The sequence below is a fragment of the Danio aesculapii genome, chromosome 16 (assembly GCF_903798145.1).
Source record: "Danio aesculapii chromosome 16, fDanAes4.1, whole genome shotgun sequence".
Taxonomy (NCBI): domain Eukaryota; kingdom Metazoa; phylum Chordata; class Actinopteri; order Cypriniformes; family Danionidae; genus Danio; species Danio aesculapii.
In genome coordinates, this window is record NC_079450.1 from 38,423,710 (window position 1) to 38,446,154 (window position 22,445).

General features: G+C 36.6%; 1 protein-coding gene across 2 annotated transcripts; it reads left to right on the forward strand.

Annotated features, from left to right (window-relative positions):
• The first annotated feature begins 4,198 nt into the window (after nt 1–4,198).
• Nucleotides 4,199–13,048, forward strand: LOC130243431 (transcription factor Sp2). Of its 2 annotated transcripts, XM_056475602.1 has the most exons (3): nt 4,200–4,252; nt 7,801–7,818; nt 7,910–13,048. In XM_056475602.1, the coding sequence occupies exon 3, from the start codon at nt 8,134–8,136 to the stop codon at nt 10,792–10,794; it is 2,661 nt and encodes an 886-aa protein (XP_056331577.1). In that variant the 5' UTR covers nt 4,200–4,252; nt 7,801–7,818; nt 7,910–8,133; the 3' UTR covers nt 10,795–13,048. The 2 variants fall into 2 exon arrangements, with proteins under 2 accessions (XP_056331578.1, XP_056331577.1); XM_056475603.1 differs by lacking the exon at nt 7,801–7,818 and having other exon boundaries at nt 4,199–4,252.
• The last annotated feature ends 9,397 nt before the right edge of the window (nt 13,049–22,445 follow it).

Here is a 22,445-nt window from a genome sequence, read left to right on the forward strand (position 1 = left end):
CTGTTTCTGGGTCTAAGCCGCTACTCATTTGAATTGAGAAAATGTTTATGACCACTTTTTAGTCATAGCAAACATTAAAGCGAATTTATATCAACTCATGATGTACACAACAGACTGGGCTTGCTGCATCACAAATAGCATAATTGTAACAATTTATAAAAAACGTATCTCTTTTTGGTCATCTGATATTAGACATGGATATACACATTGCGATCGTGATTTTCGAAAGTATTACATCGCTTTAAATACATTTATTATTACCATTTGATGAGTATCCCCATAAAGTTTGATATAGCTCTTGGACCTGGAAGCCGCTTCCCGTGACGTCAAACTTAACAAGCGGATGGGCCTTTTTAGTGGTGTTTGTAACCATAATGGAGATTTAGAAGTGCCATAATGCACAGCAATAACAAGTCTATAACCCACGTTCACTCAAAAGCTAGAAAACCCCCATATATAGTGCACTGTGAGAGTTTATGCGCCAAATTCATTTCCGCTTCTGACCACAAGATGGCATCTAAAGAGAAATCTTATCGGTGTAAGTTTCCAAAAAAAAAATCCAACCATTCATTCATTTTCTTTCGGCTTTGTCCCTTATTTATCACGGGTCACCACAGCGGAATTAACCGCCAACTATTCCAGCATATATTTTACTCAGCGGATGCCCTTTCAGCTGCAACCCAGTACTGGAAAACACCCAGACACACATATTCACACACTCATACACTATGCCCAATTTCATTCATTCATTTTCTTTTCGGCTTCATCCCTTTATTAATCAGGAGTCGCCACAGTGGAATGAACCACCAACTTTGCCAGCACATGTTTTACGCAGTGGATGCCCTTCCAGCTGCAACCCAACACTGGGCAAAAATATGGCCAATTTAGCTTATTCAGTTCAGCTATAGTGCATGTCTTTGGACTGTGGGGGGACACCGGAGCACCCAAAGGAAACCCACAAGAACATGGGGAGGACATGCAAACGCCACACAGAAATGCAGGGACTCAAACCAGTGACCTTCTTGCTGTGAGGCAAAAGTGCTAACCACTGAGCCACCGTGTCGCCCTACCCTAAACATCTCAACTTATAAACGCAAACATCCCAGAAGGACTTGAATGCAAGACTAGTTGACTGTGTGTAAACCATAGTTAAACACATGTTAAAGTAACAATGTCTAGAATACACTTAGCAGATGATGAAGGGATTAAAGTAATGACATGCCAATAAATGATGCCAACGAACAAGCGCTGAGGAAAACTGACTGTGCCGTTGCCTCATGTCACCTTGTAAAGCCTATGTTGGGGCAAAATAAGTTTGAATAGATTGCTCTCACTGCAAGAGAGAGTGCACATAATTCCTCCATACCATGGGGTGGCAGTAAATAGTGCTGGCATTGATAGTCCTTGGTCTTCTTCTTGGGTATAATGAAGAAAAGGGACAGCTGTTTTTTGTGTGTTTTTTTGTGTGTTTTGAACAACATAACCTGAGGATTTTATATGCAGATGAAAACAGAGACTGAACTTTGTGATCTATTCTGAATTCAGAATATATTTTTCTTGGACAACCACATTTTTTTTCACAAGATTTGATCCAATCTAATGGCCAAATTACCAAACGAATGATTGAACAACACTGGCCTCAGGCACATCAACGTATACAGAATGTCTGAATCTATGTATACATATAATTTTAAAATTCTGCATAATTGACTTAAGGGTGGCGCAGTGGCACAGTGGGTAGCGCTGTTGCCTCACAGCAAGAAGGTCGCTGGTTCGAGCCTTTTTTAATTAATGCATCAAACACTATTAAATAATAATAAAAATGTAATAATAATAATATTGACATGAGTGGGGCAGCACGGTGGCACAATTGCCTCACAGCAAGAAGGTCATTGGTTCAAGCCCCAGCTGGGTCAGTTGGCATTTCTGTGAGGAGTTTGCATGTTCTCTCCATGTGCGTGTGGGGTTTCCTCCAGGTTCTCTGGTTTCCTCCACAAGTCCAAAAACATGCTCTATAGGTGAATTGGGTCAGCTAAATTGTCCGTAGTGTATGTGTGTGAATGAGGGTGTGTATGGATGTTTCCCAGTGATGGGTTGCAGCTGGAAGGGCATCCGCTGCATAAAACATACGCTGGATAAGTTGGTGGGTCATTCCGCTGTTGCGACCCCTGATTTATAAAGGGACTAAGCTGAAAAGAAAATTAATAAATGAATAATTGACTTATATGTCTAGACCCACATGGAGTCTATGCTTACAAAAATCTAAAGATTTTTGAGACCATGATGAGTTTATTGAGTCTATTTAATATTTAATGTTCAGTTTCACTTCGGGAAAAAATATTTTGATCTAATAAAGCTGTCAAAGTATCAATCAAATTCATTCATAATACCCAAGAAATCCCAAACTAGCAAAATCTAATAACAATATATACCCTAAATGCTTATTTTGTACTCAATATGATGAAACACTAAATCATTCATTTTGGAAGTGTACTTATTATTATTATTACTATTACTTATTAAAGTGTTTTGGGTTGACTTTTCCAATTTCATAAACAAATTCTTATTTCCAAACTTTTGTATATCCCCAAAAATTGTATTGTTTGCTTACTCTCTAAACTTAGATCCTTCTCATTGTAAATGTATTATTAACTTACTGTTTTTCTGGCTACATTTTACAGCCATAAATGTAAATATTCAAAGAAACACCTTTATTGTTTTTTTTTTCAGAAAGGATTTTGATTTATATGTGAACTCCTTAAAAGACTCTAATAATTATATTGCATGTAAAATTCCTTGTTGGTGTAAATCATTTAAACAGATTGCGTTTTATTTATGTTACCCTTTTTGTCTCTTTGTTCATATTATATCTTTGTAAATGTTCTTTCTTGCATAATAATAAAAATGTTCAGTTGCAAATGTTTAGATGATTTAGACCAGGGGTGCCCAGACTTTTTCTTAGAAAGGGCCAAAAGCTAAACTTAATTGAGGTTGGTGGTCCGGAGGTAATGTAATTTCCTAATTTATTATTAAAAGTCATCATATAATTTAATTAATACTATAATTTATCACATTTAAAATACTTTAATTTTGTTAATAATTATACATTTTTGTACATTTCATAAGGAATATCTTATAAACATGAACAATCCTATTTATAACACAAAAAATACACTGCCTTGATTCGCTTGCAAATGTCTTCTGCAGTGTCCACTATTCATCAAGTGACTGTATTTATTTATTTATTAATTTTTAATCTAATTCATACACAACATTTATTTAAAACTTTTAATTTCAGTCTGCTTTTTGTAGATCAACAGTTAAAAAACAAAACAAAAGTTGTGTTAAATTAGAAATGACAATCTCTGTTAAAAGCATTCCACTGAAAATTCCCCGTCATTCTCATTCTCTTCTCAGATAGGATGGAGGGCCAAATCAAAGGTTACTGTGTGCCAACAATGGCCCGTGGGCCCTAGTTTGGGCATCTCTGATTTAGATGAAAGTAATATTTTCTATCTCTTATTAGATATCATATGAGAGACTTGATTTGTTTACCAAACAAGTTCTAATAGGATTTGAACTGCAAACCTTAAATAAAAGTTAAAAGTCTTTTTTCCCCATGTGTTTTAGTTACTGTACTCTCAAAACCATTCCAGATAAATCCACTGATTTAAATTGTATTTATTTGCTCATTTATGTATTTTTACAAAATCCTGTGCAGAAATGCAAAAAGAAATTCAAAATAAATCTGCAGATTGTGCCTGCTTGTGTCCTGTACAAATAAATGTTTAATATTCCATATAAAAACTATCAAAAAGATTCATTCTTTTAGCATTGTTGTGGCATTATTGTAATTAAGCACTTGCCTCCTCTCATTTGCATTACCAAAATTGTATAAATTTTAACTAATAATAATAAAAAAAAAATAATAATAATAATGATATGAAATAATGATATAATATATATAAAATATATATTCAGTATTTTTGTTAAATATACAATGATTGGCGGGTCATTCCGCTGTGGCGACCCCTGATCAATAAGGAACTAAGCCGAAGGAAAATGGATGAATGAATATGTTTCAAAATACCAACCCTAAACATGTCCAGGTCGGACGCAGAAAACTGCAACACCACGACACCCCCTCCCCTCTGCTTGCTCAGCCTCTCCGCCCAGTCATTCATTCATATTTGGTCTTCCGGAAGTGTCTCAGGGTCGGGCCAGTCAGTGCCTGCGCGAGCTGACTCGTGGGGTGAGAACAGTTTCATATCAAATATTTCACTTAAAAACAAGCAATGTGTGCGAATGGCTGTGCGCTTGTGGGACAGAGCGTGTGTTCTTGCGGCTAGCAGTGAAAGAGCGCTGGTTGTCTGAGAAAGTTTTGAAATATTGTTTCCAGGGAAGCGGTGTGTCTGAACGCTGTCACCGGGCGGCTCGAACCCTCGGTACGCAGAAAATGGCTGGCCGCGGGTTCGAGCGCTGTCAGTGTTTTTCCAACCGAATGTGTTGATAATTTATCGTGTCTTTGAAATACTCACGTCATGGATGAGTATATTTTTTCACACACACACTTTTGTGCATAATATGGCACAGGTTCGACTCTGTCAGGACCCCACGGACGTCAAACGCGGTGTTTGGTTTTATTTTTTTCTTTAAATGGACGCGTAATGGCGTCGAAGGTCCCCGTGTCGAGCTCTAAACTCTCTCGGTGCGGCATGGCTGAGTGTGCGGACAAAAGGCATCGGTGTCAAACCCCGAGCCGCGTGCGCTGACAGATCAACGGGCTTCATTTGTGATCAAATCCATGGGCAGGAGGAGGAGGAGTGGAGCTGCTGTCCTGACAGTGCGCCGTCGAGCTCATTGCGTTACTACTAACTGCACAGCTTTTGAGCGCTTTTAAACATATTACACAAATTAAAACATAAATATAATCTATTCCCAGGACAGTGTAATTCTTCATTAATAACACATTGAAATCACATGTCAGTCATTAAAAAGATTTTTAGATGACTTATATTGTTTAGCATCCTTGAATACATTTTTGTCTTTGTTAATTATCATTTTGTTTAATCTTTTTGTCATAATCATAACCTTTTGTCTTAATGTAACTTAAAGTAACTTTTATTGAATGTGACATAGAAGGGATAGTTCACCCAAAAGTAATATTGTCATAATAATTTACTCAAACTTCACTTGTCACAAACCTGTTAGAATTTCTTTTGAACAGAAAATAAGTAAAGTTTAAACATGTTGGCAACCTGTAACCATTGACTTCTATAGCATTTGTTTTTCCAGTGATAGAAGTCTGTTATTACAGTTTTGTAACATTTTTTCAAAATATCTTTTGTGTTCAACAGAAAAAGGAAACTAATAAAGGATTGGAACCACTTGAGCTTGAGCTAATTTTCTATTTCTTTAAGGTCTAACATAACACAAATCTAACATTTATATAAATTGAAAGCTTTAAAACTTATCATAACTAACAAAATGTTACTATAACACTAATGTAGTAAATAGAAAAAAACCCAATAAAGTATTTTATGGATAATATTATTCAGCAATTGAATATTGTTTTTTAACATTACACATAGTTCCTTTCTATTGAGGACAAAAATGTCCATGTCATGAAAACATTATAAACATTATAGTTTAATATTTATTTTTTTCACTGACACAGATTTCTTTACATCCACATCAGTCCTGATGACAACCAAAGGCTTGAATGCACAAGACACGTCACTTCTATAGTTTTGAAAGTGTAATGGTCACCATGGCGAATGAACTACTAGTACAGGAGCCAATCATCGATCACGATACACTGACGATTCTCTGGGAGAGAGAACACAATCTCACGGCAATTCGTAACTTTTTGATTTAGTGGCTAATTCATATGAATTAGTTTTAATTAAGTTTAATGAAGTTTATTGGTTTTGTAATCTGTATGAAACAAACACGAGGTACAGTCTGTCCTGTCAAACACAAATCACATGATAGTAACTACTCAAATGCTCACAAACTTGTAAAGTGCACCTGTCAATCAATATTCAGAGGACAATAATGTGTAACATGGCCATAAATGAGGTTGGTGTCGTGATCTTGTTACTTTGGAGTGCTCATGTGCATTTGCTCGGGGAAACCTGAAGAAATTTAGATTTAGTTTGATTCGAATGTTTAGAAACTAAACTTATAAGACAGATGTTGTTTAATTTTATTGGTGATTCCAAATATGTTATGTAATCGTAAGTTTGGCAAACCGTTTGGGAGAATTTGATGTTTCCCCATTCAGACAGAATGCCCGAGCATACCAGAGAGGCGTTTTAAAGATGGTCGCCGGATGAAATGACTAACCTTAAAGAAACTTTGTTATAACTACAAACGTCATTCATTGTAAGATGATGGATAAGTTAATGATTAGAAACTCAAACAACATGCATAAATGGTTTATTGATTTTATTTAATACAATTATTGAAGTGGATCAAAAAGGTTTTCAAAAATGTCCTAAGACAACAATGGGTGCTGTTCAATAGGTTTAGGACAACTTTGATGAAATGTGATGATCCACTTTAAATGTTGACTACTGTATATGAACAATTTAGAAACAGAGTTTAAAAAATATAACAATTCTGGCAATATGTGTGCTGATATACAGTACACAATATTATAAGAGAAAACTATCTTATGCTTTTAAACTGAGGATGTCAAAAATCTTTAAAAATGTTTAATTCATTTATTTTAATTCATTTATATTTGTGTGTGAGAGTGTTTTAATAAAAATTAAAATAAAAAACCCTGAAATTTAACGATAAACAAACTGGTTTATGTTTTATGCTTGATTTTTTTACATTTTATATTTTAATTTAATTTCATATTCCTAATAAGACCTCCTATATCATCTTTTCTGTCTTCGTTTAACTGCAACATGTTATAATTTTATTCTGATTGTAAAGTGATTCATGCACCATGTATTCAAAACAATTCCTTATAGTTAGGTTTGTACACAATTCAAAAGATCTTCCACATCCATTTTATTTTATGTACTGAATGACATTATATATTAAATTGTGCACAACAGACAATGCAACTGAATTACTGTCTCAAACACTAATAAATAATGATTATTAAGTATGTATTAAGAATAATATTTACATGAGTACACAAAGTGGCTATACGTTTACAAATATTAATATTGGTTGAAGTTCCAGTTAATTTGTACATTATAGCACTAATGCTTTCTGAAGGATTGTAATTACTGAGTGTGTGTTTTTGTAGGCGTCAGTATTGTATGAAGATAACCTAAAAATAAAATATGCTGTTATCAAAGGTGAAAACAGATTTATTATTTTTGCGTATTGTTATTAAATTATTAGTACTGTTCCTTAGGGGAAATAGATCCTTAGAGGTGATATTGGACAGCTTAGTAAGAATATAATTATTTATAAATTAACATTAAGCTGTCCAGTATCACCTCCTCTGTCTCTTCTGTTTAATTGCAACATCTGTTATGATTCTGTTATGCTTAAATGCTTGCATGCAATTTCTTATTGCTTGCAAATTAACTTTTTTTTTTGAACAACACAAGAACCAAATTGTATTTTATTTGTGTGATATAGTCCTTTATATATTTAAATGCACACAACAGTCAATGCCTCTCAGAATGTAGCAAATTAAAATTATTGTTTTTTAAATATAGCATTGAATGTTGTAATAAATAATTATGGTTATACAACGTAATATTACTTGGTAAAAGTGTGCAGTTAATTTGCACATTGCATTACTAATGTTTTTTTTTTTCCCTGAAGGATTACTGGCTTCAACAGGTGATCATTTGAATTTTGTCATTCTAATTTGTGTTCTGTTATTTAAATCAAATAAAGCATCATGTTTTATTCTTTTTTTGGCCTTTTTCAGATTGATGCCTTAGATGAGACATTCATGACTGATGGCAGTGCTGGAGGCATGGGTGAATATCAGCAGTTACATCAGATGGACAAGGAAATGGAAATGGTGCCATTACATGGATTATGCAAGATTTTGTGGCCCTGTCAGGCAATATTTCGATGTTCTCTCAGGACTGACTTACTCGACGAGTACTGAATAATGATTTCTCTACTGCTGAACGTACTGAGGTTGCTATGCGAAAACAACAAGCATTGGACAGCTTAGGTGAGATCATTTCACAAAATAAATGGACTGACCTTACTGCAACCAAAGATTGTCAAATGTCTGTGGGTCAAGAAGGCGAGTCATCAGGTGAGGGGCTTTCATTGAAGAATGAACATAAGGACAAGGTGCCACCAGATGGGTTTCCTGTCCCACCACAAGACCAGACAGAAGATGTAAAGGATTACAGCAAGCAGAATTCACCAAAATATACATCAATCTCAGACCAGATGAGTCCTCTTGAAAACCAGACTCATAAAAATAAAGATGTCACTTCTGAGGAAAAGACAAGAAGTCTACCAACAAACATGCAGCTGATACCCAAGATGAAGTTTGATAATGCTAGGACAGACATTTGTGAAGTAACAACCAAAGCTACAAAAATTGTTAACATCTCAACCAATGATTTGCTAGAAATTAAGGTTCAAAGACAATCTGTTCTGAATAAAGATTTTCATAATGACAAGCTAGTGCCATCTGATGGATGCAACCTTTTTGAGAAAAAGACGCAGGTCATTGATGTGGCACATGCAAGAGGGAGCAAACCTGTGATTGACATGAATGCAAACATTGAAAGTTTAGAACATATTAGAGAATGCACTGAAGATGATAAAATACAAACTTTATGTAATGTAGGAGAAAATAGACTTTTTTTCAAAACAAACTTGGCAATGACCAGTGCAGGAAAATGTCTGGGACAATGTGATCAAGACGAGGTATTAGATTTAAGTCTACCAAAAAAGAAGGACCGCAATAAGGAGAGGCAGTGTGAATGGGTTGTAGACACTGAATATGAAGGTTCACTTCACATGGAAGTTGACGAAATTGAAGATGAGCCCCAACATGATGAAGTGGAGCAGGAGGATGAACTTGGAATTTGCTGGATGCCATCATTAAGTGAGGCTCACGCATATCTCCCACAGCATTGGGATGCACATCTATCCTCCCCCTCGCTTGAAGCCATGCAAACTTCATCGTACCCTAACGCCATAACCCCAGACCCAGTGGAAACTCTACTTATAGATGACCAGGGCATTCCTTACACACTCACCCTAGATGGGCAGAAAGTCCCACAAATTGATAATATACAAGATGTTGAAGGGTTCAATGAACAAACAGCTCAAAGCCCAAGGCAAGCTGAAGAGAAGCCTTCTTCGTTTGCTTGCGTACAGGATATTGCAGACTCCAGACTGCAGACACAACCTAATTCACTGAGTCCAAATATGTCTCTTGGCCTTGTCTCAGAGGAAGCCTCACAAGTTGCCCCAAACCAGGAGACTACAGCTTCTTCCAGTTCTGTAACTCTTGCAAAACCCACAATCATACCTGCTGTGTCTGACTTGGCATCAGTTCCCATTCAGATTGTGGCCAATACTACAGGGTCAAATACTCCTATTCTTCTCCTTCCTCCATCTCAGCTTCAGTCACTTTCCTCACCAGCCTCTAAGGCTAACCCAGGACTAATTACGCTTTCTTTACCGGTTTCTCTTAGTCAGAACACTCAGTCCTCCCCCATGTTCTTAGTTTTGTCATCTCCTCAGGTGTCCTCAACTCAGAGTTTGTCCTTGCCTGGGCAATTATCTCAAATTTCCTCCTCTTCCACTGTTGCACTTCCCTTAGCCACTTGTCCCCTTGATTTGGGATCTACATTAATTTCCCATCCGTCACTTCTCAGCCTCAGCACGGTTTCCTCTGCCACAGCTACAGACATCTCAGGATCCAAAAACCCCTCTAATCTTCCTGCTAGCCCTACCTCATCAACTGCTTCCTCTAGCACTTTAACAGTGACCTCTACAAGTCCAGCCAAGCAATTCAGCACTGATGCCTGCTCTGACACACCAGTGCCCACTTCCTTTCGGGAGGCTCTTCTCAGATTGGCTGTGTCTGTGGAAAAAAAACAAGAAAACCAGACTGAGGCTCAATCGGTCACTTCTCCTTCCTCATGTTCAGAAGCAACCAAGCCGAATTCCTCTGCCACAGTCCAGGAAAGTAAAAACCAGGAGGTAAACTGTGACGGTGAAGCTGAATCTACCTGTGTAGATCAAGCAGACTCACTAGATACCCCCTCTTCCACCTCATCCCTTTGTCCTGTATCACCCAGCAATCCTTCAAAGAGCCAAGACTCTTTAGGCCCACGTCGCATACTTTACTGTCAGTATTGTCCTCGGATCTTCTACTATCTCTCGGACCTTGAGCGCCATTCCATCACACACTCCCAAAGCAAACCCCATGTGTGTCAGCTCTGTGGCAAGGCTTTCAAAAGATCAAGCCATCTTGAGCGACACAAACACATCCATACAGGACAGAGAAACTTTGTGTGTCAGCTTTGCCCAAGGCGTTTTCGTGAATCAGGGGAGCTAATGAGACACCAGAGAGTACACACCGGTGAAAAACCCTTTCAATGCTTAATATGCCATATGCGTTTTGCAGAGCGCAACACACTGCGACGTCACACAAAGCGCAAGCACCAAGGCCAGCAGCTGGAAGCAGTGGACATGAAGGAGAAGCAAGAAAGTGAAGGGATTTCCCTTGCTGGTGTGCAAGCAGAGGCAGAGGAGAATGCAGAGTGGTACAGTTCAACAGTTCCTGAAATAGAGTCTGACAGTGACTCAGGGGGAGAAGGAACTACATAAGGACATAAACAATTAGGTTATATTTATTTATTTTTACCCAAAAATGTTAAATATAAGAATTGTTGTATGTTTAATTTATTCTATATTGACATAACAATTCCTTAATTCTCATTAGTTTCATATAATTTTCTACATTTCATTCCTTTGATACTTGAGGCTATTACTGCTGATGACTGAACGAGGCAAAATTCACTAAATATTCATTCTAATAAGCTTCATTTTTGAGATATTCAAACACTTTGTTTTAAATCTTCGGTCAATTATTCATTTCATTTTTTTTATGCATGCACGTCATTTTTCCTCATGGGTGTGATGTAGCTATTGTAATGGACTAAGACACTCAAATGCTCTTTGTAATTTTAGATTGTGATTTCTTGAAATAACAACATTGTGACAAGGAATAGCAAGATATCTTTAACTCTCCAAATTATTTGGCCAAACTAGGCCTCACATATGCTTTTCTTGGCCATTTATCGTGTATCATGACTAAAGTGACCATTCTTTAGCTACAAGAAACTTGGGCAAGAGCACAACTTGGGCATTCTTTAGCTACAAGAAATGTGTGTTTCAAACATGTTCAGTGCAAGCCCATTGTGACTGCGTTTGTAACATGCAACCTGCAGAGGGCAGTTTAATAGCACTGTGACCTCTTTATGCTTTTTCTCATTCCACAGTCATTGCTTTCATTTACATTTTGTCCTCTGTTGCTTTATATGCATTTTCCATTATTTTCGGCTAGTTCTTCAAATAACAACTGAGGTATCACATATTGGATCTACTGCTTATTCAGCTCCATGCATCTGACCGAAGGTTCACTTTATGCTTCATGAGGAACACTGATAAATACCAGTTTACTATGGAAACCTGAGTTATTTAACACATTCGATTGTTTTTGTAGAATATGCTGCACATCTGTTGTGTACAATTCTACAGACTTAGGTTTTTATTATGATTATTTCAGAACATCCTCAGATTTATCCACTATAAAACATCTTGCTGTTTGTTCCTTTTGGTTTCTGGCTCTAGGTTATATTTTCAGAAGGGAGCATGTGTGGTCAACAATATTTAGATTTTAAATGCGGTGATTTTTTTTTTCTTTTCTGAACCTGAATTATTATAAAATCCTGACCTTCTTTCAGGGTCTGCTTAATTTTTATTGCTCTAAATTATGCTTTTATATGGACAAAGGAGGTTTTATTTCTTCTTCAGAACTATTGCGGAATGTTCTAGTCCATCTGCACATATTATTTGTAATACAAAATTATTTAACTATTTAATACATTTTCACAATGATGTGCAGATATAATTGTCTGGTGCTCTTGCACTTTTCTATTTATGCTGATAATGTTACATTTAAACGTAGCAGAACACCTAACTAGTAACTACACTCCCAGAAATAAAGGTACAAAATCTGTCACTGGGACGGTACCTTTTTAAAAGGTACACTGTTGTACCGTACAGGTGAACATTAGTATCTTTAGGGTACACTTCTGTACCTTTAAGTTACTGTGAGGTAAACATTTGTACTTTTTAGCTATTAATATGTACATTTAAAGACCTGTTGGGAACAAAAATGTATTTTTTAAAAAGGCAGATTTTCTACCTTTATTTCTGACAGTGTAGGTTATAACCTGAATAAAAAAAGCTGGCTTGACAAAAAGGTTTAACCCCTGATGAACAATTCTGTTTATGTAATTTGCCATTTAAATAACCTATCATCATGCACAGACTGGACACCTTGGGTCAATATAAAATTCTGTTGGTTAATTTTCAGATTTGATTATTAATCTCAATATTTGCACAGGCTAATTAAAGCTTGTCAAACCCTTCTCTTTTCCATGCTTAATTAACTTTGCTCTCAACTCATGGCAGCACATATTCTACAGCTATTTTATGTGCTGGACAGTATCACTAAATTTGATTCACACAGTTGTTTACGTAGTTTTATTCATATATATTAAGACTGGTTTCGTGTGTTTTTATTATTGAGCTCATTTCACAGTAGATTTACCACATGTTTGAAAATACATATTTGGTTCTATCTTACAAGGAGTGTGTTGAAACTGACTAAGAACAATCTTGCACCAATGAGAACTATTTATTTATGGTGGAAATGTTATATTTAAAATGGTGTGTTACGTCACAGAACACTTATATATTTAATACACAATTTAAAAACAAGACTGTGGATATTTAAACAGCCTAATTTCTGTAACCTGTGTCACAGGATTTTGAATAAAATGAATCAAATTCAGATGTTTTCAGGCTATCTATCATTTTTAGACAAAATGATTTTATGCTCTTGATTTATTTTAATTTATTTATTTTTTAAATGAAGACCGATTCATATATTGACTCAGATACATAGACTGCTCAGGATATTAATGATAATTCTGGCTTGAAGTGTTTATGCATGGATGTACTTCGCCTCCTTTAACCTTACAGGCTGTGCTAGACAGGAGTGTCTGTGTACTTGTGATTGACAGCTCAGATGTGCTCATAGGGTCGCTGTTCCATTTGGCAGCATCAAGGAGAGCGGCTCCCACAATCAAGCTGACAGCAGGTGTCTATAAGTGTTGGGTATGAATGTGTGCATTTGGATGTGTGAGAGCGAGAAAGAGAGAAACCGTAGAAAAAAATATAGGAGACTTGCATTTTTCTGAGCTTGTTACATTGATGCCTGGCACTTGCCGTTAATAAGACATTTGCACAATAATGGGAATGAGTGTGAGCGTGCGATAGTCTCTTGAAATGGATATCAGGCAGTATAATGTGGAAGAATTTCCACATAATGAAAAGGAGTGTGAAGAGGTAACGTTTTAGACATGGCTCATGGTTTGTTGGCAGGAAGAAGCTTGTTTTAGTGTAGTCAGCCTTAGACATCACTTCGTGGACCATTGGCTGATTCGTAAGGCACACAAAATGGAAGACATTTTGTGAGCTTCGACGTTTACATCTCATTAAATTCTCCAGGATTTCTGTGGTTGTCTTTTTTTTTAAATAAAGCTGTCATGATGTCAAACCCTCTCATGGAGGACAAAAACTATTGTGACTACGCATTTAACAGGATAAAATAAACACTGGATTTTATCTTCACATCTGAACACTTCAACAACCAAGCACTAGTCTTTTATTGTAGGGACATTAAGCCATTTGGAGTTTGGCACCTTTAAATGAGATTGCCTTCTTTACATGTTGGTCAGCTGGCCTGTTGGGTGGTCCCTGGTCAGAGAATACTGTGAAGAGTTCAGTCCTTCTGCTATCATTGTGAAGGTCAGGAAATGCAAGGCTTGAAATCTGCCTCCACAGCACATTCTTTGTAGGAACTATCTTGTCCTTCATATAAAAGGGTTCTTCTAATCCAAAGTATTTAAAACAGGCCAAAGAGGATCAAATTTCAAATTGTAGTATTTATATTGCCACTTTCTTCTCCCATTTTTTTATTGCGCATATGGAATTTGTGACATAATGCACAACAGTTTTTTCCCATACCCTTCATATGCTCTAAGCTCTCGTTCCGGAGAGGTCCCTAACCCTGTTCCTAGAGATCTACCTTCCTGCAGAATTCAGCCCCAACCCTGATCAAACACAAATTAACCAAACTAATTATAAGATCTAAGGCAGCACTTGTTTGTTCTTCAAGTTCTTGACTGAACCTGTCAGGAAGGTAGATCTCCAGGATCAGGGTTGTTGACCTCTATCAGGTGTAAATAATGTGCTGCAGAGTTTAGCTCCAACTCTATCAAACACACCTACCTGTAGCTTTCTAGTGACCTTGAAATCATTGATTAGCTTGTTCAGGTGTGTTTGATTAGGGTTGGATCAAAACTCTGAAGAACACTTGCTGTTTATCAATTCCAAGAACGCAGAGAATGGACTTGCAATCTTGTGAAAAATTCTTCTGCATTCTTCCTGCATTCTTCCTAACATGCACAAAAACCTTGTAAATACAGTTTGCACAATAGTAATAAAACTGATTAGAATACAAATTTCAGCAAATAAACACCCTTAATGTGTTTATGCCTTTATTCATATTTTGTAGTAATTTTGACTTTCACCGTCTCGTTTAGGGAAACTCCTGATATTAATAAGTTATATCTCTGAACTTTGATAATAAATCTGTATGAAATGCTGCGCTTCCCACCTCCTTTATTCAGTCGCAATGACTTCTGGGACTTCTTGAGTGAGTTTGGTGCTCAAGTCTGCATCGGTGCATTCTCGATACCAAGAACACATCCGGGAACTTTCACACGTCCTCAGTTCTTCGGGTCTTGAGTTTTGTAACTGAACTTTGGCAGTTGATGCTGAAGAATGCATAGTTTAGAAAGAACCAATGACTCTCCTTAAACTTGCCCATCCCCGTTTTATGAAAGCTGTCCAAACCTGCTCCTCAAGGATCACTATCCTAAAAAATAAACCGTAATTAAAGGCCTGAATGAAGCTAATCAAGATCTTCAGACCAAAGCTTATGGTTGCCAAGCCTGCAACCTTCAACCAAAAAAGTACTGTTGTAAAGCTAATGCTCCAACTTTATCACTGTACAAGCAAGGACAAAACAAGCTGTATTTTTTTGGCTATGGATGTTAATGAAAGAGTATCTTCCTCATGCTAAATAAACCGCTTTTGTGTGAGAAGATCTTAAATTATGTATGAACAGTATATTGGGTAATCTTCAAAATGTTTTCCTTTAAATATTAGTTTTATCTGGTTTTAAATTTGCTGTTTATTAGAAAAGTCACAGACAGTTTTGCGACTGGCAGAACTCTAGAGTATATATAGATACTATATAGAGTCTGTAGTCTTTCATTAGTTTCTGTTTATTTTGCAAACAGTAACTGATGTCACACAACTCTGACCAAAGGTCAATGGAATTGGTTATAAAATGCACACATGGTCCAGGTTCTTCAATAGTAGACTCTTCCACTCTTCTATAATTTAGACCTTCTCTGTTCAGACTTGAAACATATTGACAAGTGTGTTGGAGCTGGATGAAGTCCTTCAGTACAAGATTGGGCATCTAGTACATTTGAGGGGCTTTGGCACCAGGTAGCGACAAGAACTCACTCATAAGAACTAGCCACCAAATGCAGTTCCCTGAGAACTGAGTTCTTCCTGGACCATTATCCTGCTTGCATTCACACCGTCAGCAGCTCTGAAAGTATGTAAATAAGCCAGAAGTGACATCAATCTCTGCTTTTAACAAAATCAACAACTAGAAGGTTGACAACTAGAAGCTGTTTTTGTTGTCTATTGTAGGTTTTGTATTAACAGTGATGGAAAGCAGATGTACGAGTTGTGTTGTTGAAACGGCACAATGGGGACTAAATCCTCTCTTACAACGTGTAGTGCTACATATCATCAAGGCTGAGCAAAGAACACAAAGCTGCTGACAAAAGCAACAGGTGAAAGCCTCAAACATTGGTGTTCTGAATGATTGTCTTCTGACACTTTAAAATACTCTGAATATGTTTTGTATTGAATGCATTTGCCCAAACAATGCATACTTGCGTTACTTTAGTTCTGGTTTCACCAATGGTCCCTTTAACAAATTATAAGTTACATTTAATCTACATGCAAAGTAATTCTCATTAAAGTATTAGTTGACTGCAATGTTAGTTGTAAGGTTCAAACTAAGTTTATAGTTCTTTATAGTGAGGGCGCGGTCTGTCGGGGGAGCAGTATCAAAAGATACTAAGCAGACATTCTGCTAATACTCATAGATATATCATAGTCCCTATTGTACTGGATAGACCCTGCATCTTAAGCTAATTTAGTGTTGTTCCAACTGTCCAAATGATTTTCCTAGAAACTTGTAACATTGTTCCCAGTTCCTGTTGTGCTAACATAGATACACTTACCTCAAAATATTGTAAACTAAGTGTCAGTTGCTCCAGTGCAAAAGCCCTTAAGAGCCCTTTAGTTCAGCCTATGAAATGTTTATGGAAGAGGTAATATGCTGGTGGACACATACAGTACGTTTTCTGAGAGTTAGAAACTAAGGCTTAAGGGATCAGGAGATACATAGTTGAGTGTTGTGGCAAGAGAGGCCATATGGTTGGATGAGTGGCCTAAATGTCCTGCTGCTGATGGATATGATGGTTGGTTCAAGCAAACAGACTTCCATAACTAGAGATGAGAGACCTGGACGCAGAGCATTTAAAGAGCCCCTTTTCCCTATGCAGGAAAGCACAAGGACAAAACCTAGCCTATTGTAGGATGATATTTCATATTTATGCCACCAGAGGGCAAACTCACTCCAAGATAAGCATGGACTCATCAAGCATTTACAGTAAGCAGACTTGCAGCATTTAGGGTTGTCCATCTTTTCTGTTACAGTGGTTTTTCCGCTGGTGTGCTTAAAAATGGGTTTCAAGAGTGTTCCTGGATATGCTTTCTGACACCTTGTATTTAATGACCAGTGTAAAAACTGGGTCTTAAAACTATATCAGCCAAGAACCACTGGCCCTATTTGCACTGCTTTGGATCAATAACAAAAAAGCTGACAAATAGTTTTTGGTTGCACATTATTTTGATGGTCCCCTTTAGACATTCTGTTAGACTATAAATAACTGCAACTACATGTCAAACAGCAGCCATCCAAGCATTAATAGATCGCCTGCTTAAAATCAGTTTTTTTTGATGGTCCCCAAACAGTATGCTGTATGCTCACTATATATTAATAAGCATCCCAACTCAACCTCAACAGTCTACTAATACTCTAATAAAAATTTGATGACAGGTTTCTGTTGCAGTGTAAAAGGGACAGTTCACTCAATTCTGTCATCATTTACTCACCTTTAACTTGTTCCAAACCTGTTTGAGTTTCTTTCTTCTGTGGAACACAAAAGAAGATATTTTAAAGGAAGCTGAAAACCTGTAACAAATGACTTCCATAGTATTTGTTGTTCCTACCCTGGAGGCACAGGATGTCAAGGGGACGTCAGATTGACGTTGTACCCCAACATTGTGGGACATTGCATTTTGGGGGAAATTAAAATCAGGTTGACGTCAGAACCCAATGTCAAACCGAAGTTAATGTCTAACATTGAACAGATTTTGGTCACTTTCCAACACAACCTGACAACAACCAAATATCAATGTCTAATGATGTTACAGCTGGACATTGTGTGGACGTTACCACTATGACGTCTATCAGACATTGGATTTTAGTTGCCAAACCTGATGAATAAATGTCAGTATTAGTCGTCAATATGATGTTGGTTAAAGATGTTGGCTCAACGTTGGATTTTGAGCACTTTCCAGCATAAAATCAACCAAATATCAACATCATTTGTTGTTGGACATCAAAATAACTTTGTCCTTAGTAGCTGGCTAGACATTGAACAGGGTTCATACGGTCATGGAAAACCTGGAAACGTCATGGAATTTTAACATGACTTGTTCCTGGCCTGGAAAAGTTTTGGAAAAACAGGAAAACCCACAAAGTTTTTGGAAAGTCATGGAAATTAATTAAACAAATATCTGTATGCTTGACTTAGGGCTGCGCGATATTGGAAAAATCACGATATTTTGTATTTCTGTGATATATATTGCGTTGTGAATACAATTTCACCATGTGATTTAAGAGGTTAATTTGGATTGATTGGGGAGATTTTGTAGGGGAGTGAATCTCGAATAATATAACAATATAATCGATACAAATAAATGATAAGCATAGATAAATAGAATATAGTAAAGATAAAAGTGAATTATAGTTTTCAGGTATTCACTATTCAGGTACAGATATTGAATAATCAACACTGCATAGTCTTCATTGTATATTATTTAATCTTTATTAAAGTTACAAAAACATTTCTTGTGACCGGATGTTTTTTTAATATTTGAAATATTGAAATGTTCACACAGACACAGACCTTAAAGGGACAGTTTACTCAAAGATTAAAATGTACTCACTATTTACTCACACTTCACTTGTTTCAATACTATAGGAGTTATTCAATTATATTCTATTTGTGTTCATTTAAAAAAACAGAAAACTCTTAAATGTTTGAAACAAGTAAAGGGTGTAAGGAAAATCTTTAAAAGTGCATGCAGATGATCAACTTTTACTCTATTATGATTAAACTCTCTATTAAACTATAATCCCAACTTTGCATATCATGCAATGTGACTATTGCACACATTGCGATGTCGATGCTGAAACAGTATATTGTGCAGCCCTAACTTGAATATAGGGTAGTTGTCTTTACTTCTTTTCTGTCCTTGGCCAAAAACTTGCTCTCACATTGTTAGTACTGTGTAAGCATTATCAAAATCAATTTTACATAGATATAAAAACAAATTTAAACAAAATAGATTGTTTCGTGTTCTATGATATGCTGTAATAAATTTGAACGTCATTGTTTTTCTTGTTATTTACCATGTGTATGTGGACGTTAAATGAAACATTACGTCATTAAAAATGTACTTGAAAGTTCTGGAAAAGTCATGGAGTTTTAGTGGTAAATATGTGTATGAACCCTGATTGAATTTCAGTCACCTGACATCACAACCTAAATCTAATCTAATATTAACGCCTTACGCAATGTGTGCTTGCTGGGCACTATGATTTCAATGATTACATATTTTGGTTTTCTTCAAAAGATGACAAAAACTCAAGCAGGTTTTGGAATATGTGACAGGTATATAAATAGTGAGTAAATATTCATTTTTGAGAGAACTATCGCTTTAAGTTGTATTCAATTCAATATGAAAAGTATTGTTAATTTAAAATATTCATAATTATCATTCTGACACAGTTATCAGATCTAACCCTTTCCCATTTTCTGCATATATGATTGCAGATCGCCTGGAGAATGGCATAATGAAATAGAGGTTCCCACCTTGTGCGCGCAGATATATATCATTTTGACATTCTTCCTTGCATCTTTCAAAACCAATTAGACGTGTGGTGTCGTTAGAATGTATAGAATGTGTTGTTTCAGTTAAGCTGCTCATGCTGTGACACAAAATGACACAAGCTAATAGAGGTGAGCAGGGAGGGATGAGACAGAGATGGACAGTAACAGGTGTTAATCACAGAGGGATTCCCGATAGGGGGGGTCGATGGAAGGAAGGGTCATTACATCACTTTTCCCCCAATAGCCGAGGCATAAATTCGCAAGTGCGTCACACAATAATGGGCCAAATTTTTTCATTGCTATCATTCACGCTCATAATAGTTCCAATAGTTGAATTCGGTTTCAAGGTTGAGACAATGTCTGTTGCTAAAATGGCTAATTTTGGCTTTACCAGCTGCTCTGCGCTGCTATGATCACAATACTACAGCTTGTGTCTGTCTTCTGCATTACTGCTTATGTGTGGTGCACAAATAGATGTGCACTCTGCTTTGGAACTCTTGTTTTGAAGCGTTTTGCTTTTTATTTCTTCTGTGCGTCTCTTTCTCTATCACCCGCTGGCTGTCTCTGACCTGCTGATGCAGCAGCACACACCAACCTGTCCGTCAAAGCCACCAAACAGGTGGTGCAGTAATGATCTCCCTTTCCCAACCCCCTCCACCACCAGCCGGCCTCCGTCTCTCACTGGCAGACAAACATAGTCACATGTTTGTGGATTTACATTGAATCTAATAGCTAATTTGATATGTTTTGTATTCTCTGTATTTGTATGTCTATAAATGAAAGTCATGTTCGGGTATATTTAAAAGGTATATTTCACTTAAAAGTGACGCAGCATTATTTGCTCACCCTCATGTTGTTATAAACCAGCTGCGTTCTTCTGTAGAGCATATTTCTATCCTTTAAAGGCACAATATGTAAGATTCTTTTCAATTAAATATCCAAAAACCACTTGAACAGCATCTCAGATGTTTCAAAGAATGTTTAAACTAAGATATTTAAACAATTTTAACTAATGACCTGGACTGTCAACTCCTGTGTGGCCATACTAATGACGTCACATCCCCGATTTCTGGTTTGTTTTTTATACCATAATAATAGGTTTTGAATACTTTAGCTCATCAATGAACATGTTTTCTGCAGGAGTTACATTGGATGTAACAAAGACCTATAATTCCCATAATTCCACACTGGGGTTATCAAATAGGTAACACCAGCCTGATCTCATGAGAAAACGTAAGTATTTTACGTTTTGTCAGTTTAGTGGCTAATTCGAACGAATTCATATGAGCAAATCATACTAAATTGTATGAATTAGATAATTTGAATTCATACGAATTAGCCACTAAATCAAAAAGTTACGAATTGCCATGAGATTGTGTTGGTAACAATTTATTTTGATGGTCCATTTGAGACTGTTAGTAGACTAACTTGACAGTTAGTAGACTGTCTGCTTAATATCTATTGATTCTACTCCTTCAACAGACATTTAACTGACTATAAGAAACTTTGCAACTTTGCTTTTGTACACATCAACACTAATCCTAACCCCAACCCTACTTAAAATCTAACGAGAATTAGTTGTAATGTAGATGCAATGTAATATAAATTCAACAAATGGACCATCAAAATAAAGTGTGACCATCAAATCAGACATTTGTTTGTTGAAAATACACACCCTCTAGTGGTGAAAATTACATACTGTGCTTTTAAAACTTGCATGCTTGCTGTTCATTCATTTTCTTTGTGGCTTAATCTCTTTATTAATCCGGGGTCGCCACAGCGGAATGAACCGCCAACTTATCCAGCACATGTTTTACGCAGCGGATGCCCTTCCAGCTGCAACCCATCTCTGGGAAACATCCATACACACTCATTCACACACATACACTACGGACAATTTAGCCTACCCAATTCACCTGTACCACATTTGACTGTGGGGGAAACCGGAGCACCCGGAGGAAACCCACACGAACGCAGGGAGAACATGCAAACTCCACACAGAAATGCCAACTGACCCAGCCAAGGCTCGAACCAGTGACCTTCTTGCTGTGAGGCGACAGAACTACCTACTGCGCTTAACTGTTCTGCCTTGTGCTAATGAATACTGCTACAAACTCTGCAAGTTATTTTGAAATATGGTTAAATTACGTTTTAAAATATGATTATTATTTTGAAATGAGATTAAATAGCAGTTTCCTAATACAATATATAATTCAAACTGGTATAAAAATTAATTTGATAAACATGCTGGATGCAATGATGCAATTTGAAAGCATAAATAATTGCAATCCCTCATTAATAACTTGGAAAATTAATTTTACTAGCAATGTACGCTATTACTAAAAGCTTATTTAAAAATGCAATTCTGTCACAGGCCAAAATGCTGTATTACTAACAAGTAATACATGTAAAAACAGAGAAGAAAATAAATAGATTATAAAATAAAAAGTAATAATAATATTGAACACAGAAAACTACCATTTATTTCAATGACACTTAAATGTGGTGCTCTTTGGACATGCTATCTAACTTTGTAGCTGTTTACAAGTGTTCACAGATGTCTGTCAATATATCAGTCTGTGTGGATGGAAACAGAACAAGGTTGAGTATACTTTGAAAGCTTTACAGACATGGCAGTGCACAAAATTGAGTGAAACATGGAGAAAAAAGTACCTCAATGCTCTAATAAGAGTTACATGACATGTAGCTGCAGAGTGACTTATAGTCAACTGAATGTCTAAAGGGGACCATCAAAATAAAGTGTAACCTTTCTTTCTCCCTGTTCTGTTT

Excerpts from the sequence above, each read along its gene's own strand:
- LOC130243431 (XM_056475603.1), top strand. The coding sequence starts at position 8,134 with ATGCGAAAACAACAAGCATTGGACAGCTTAGGTGAGATCATTTCACAA.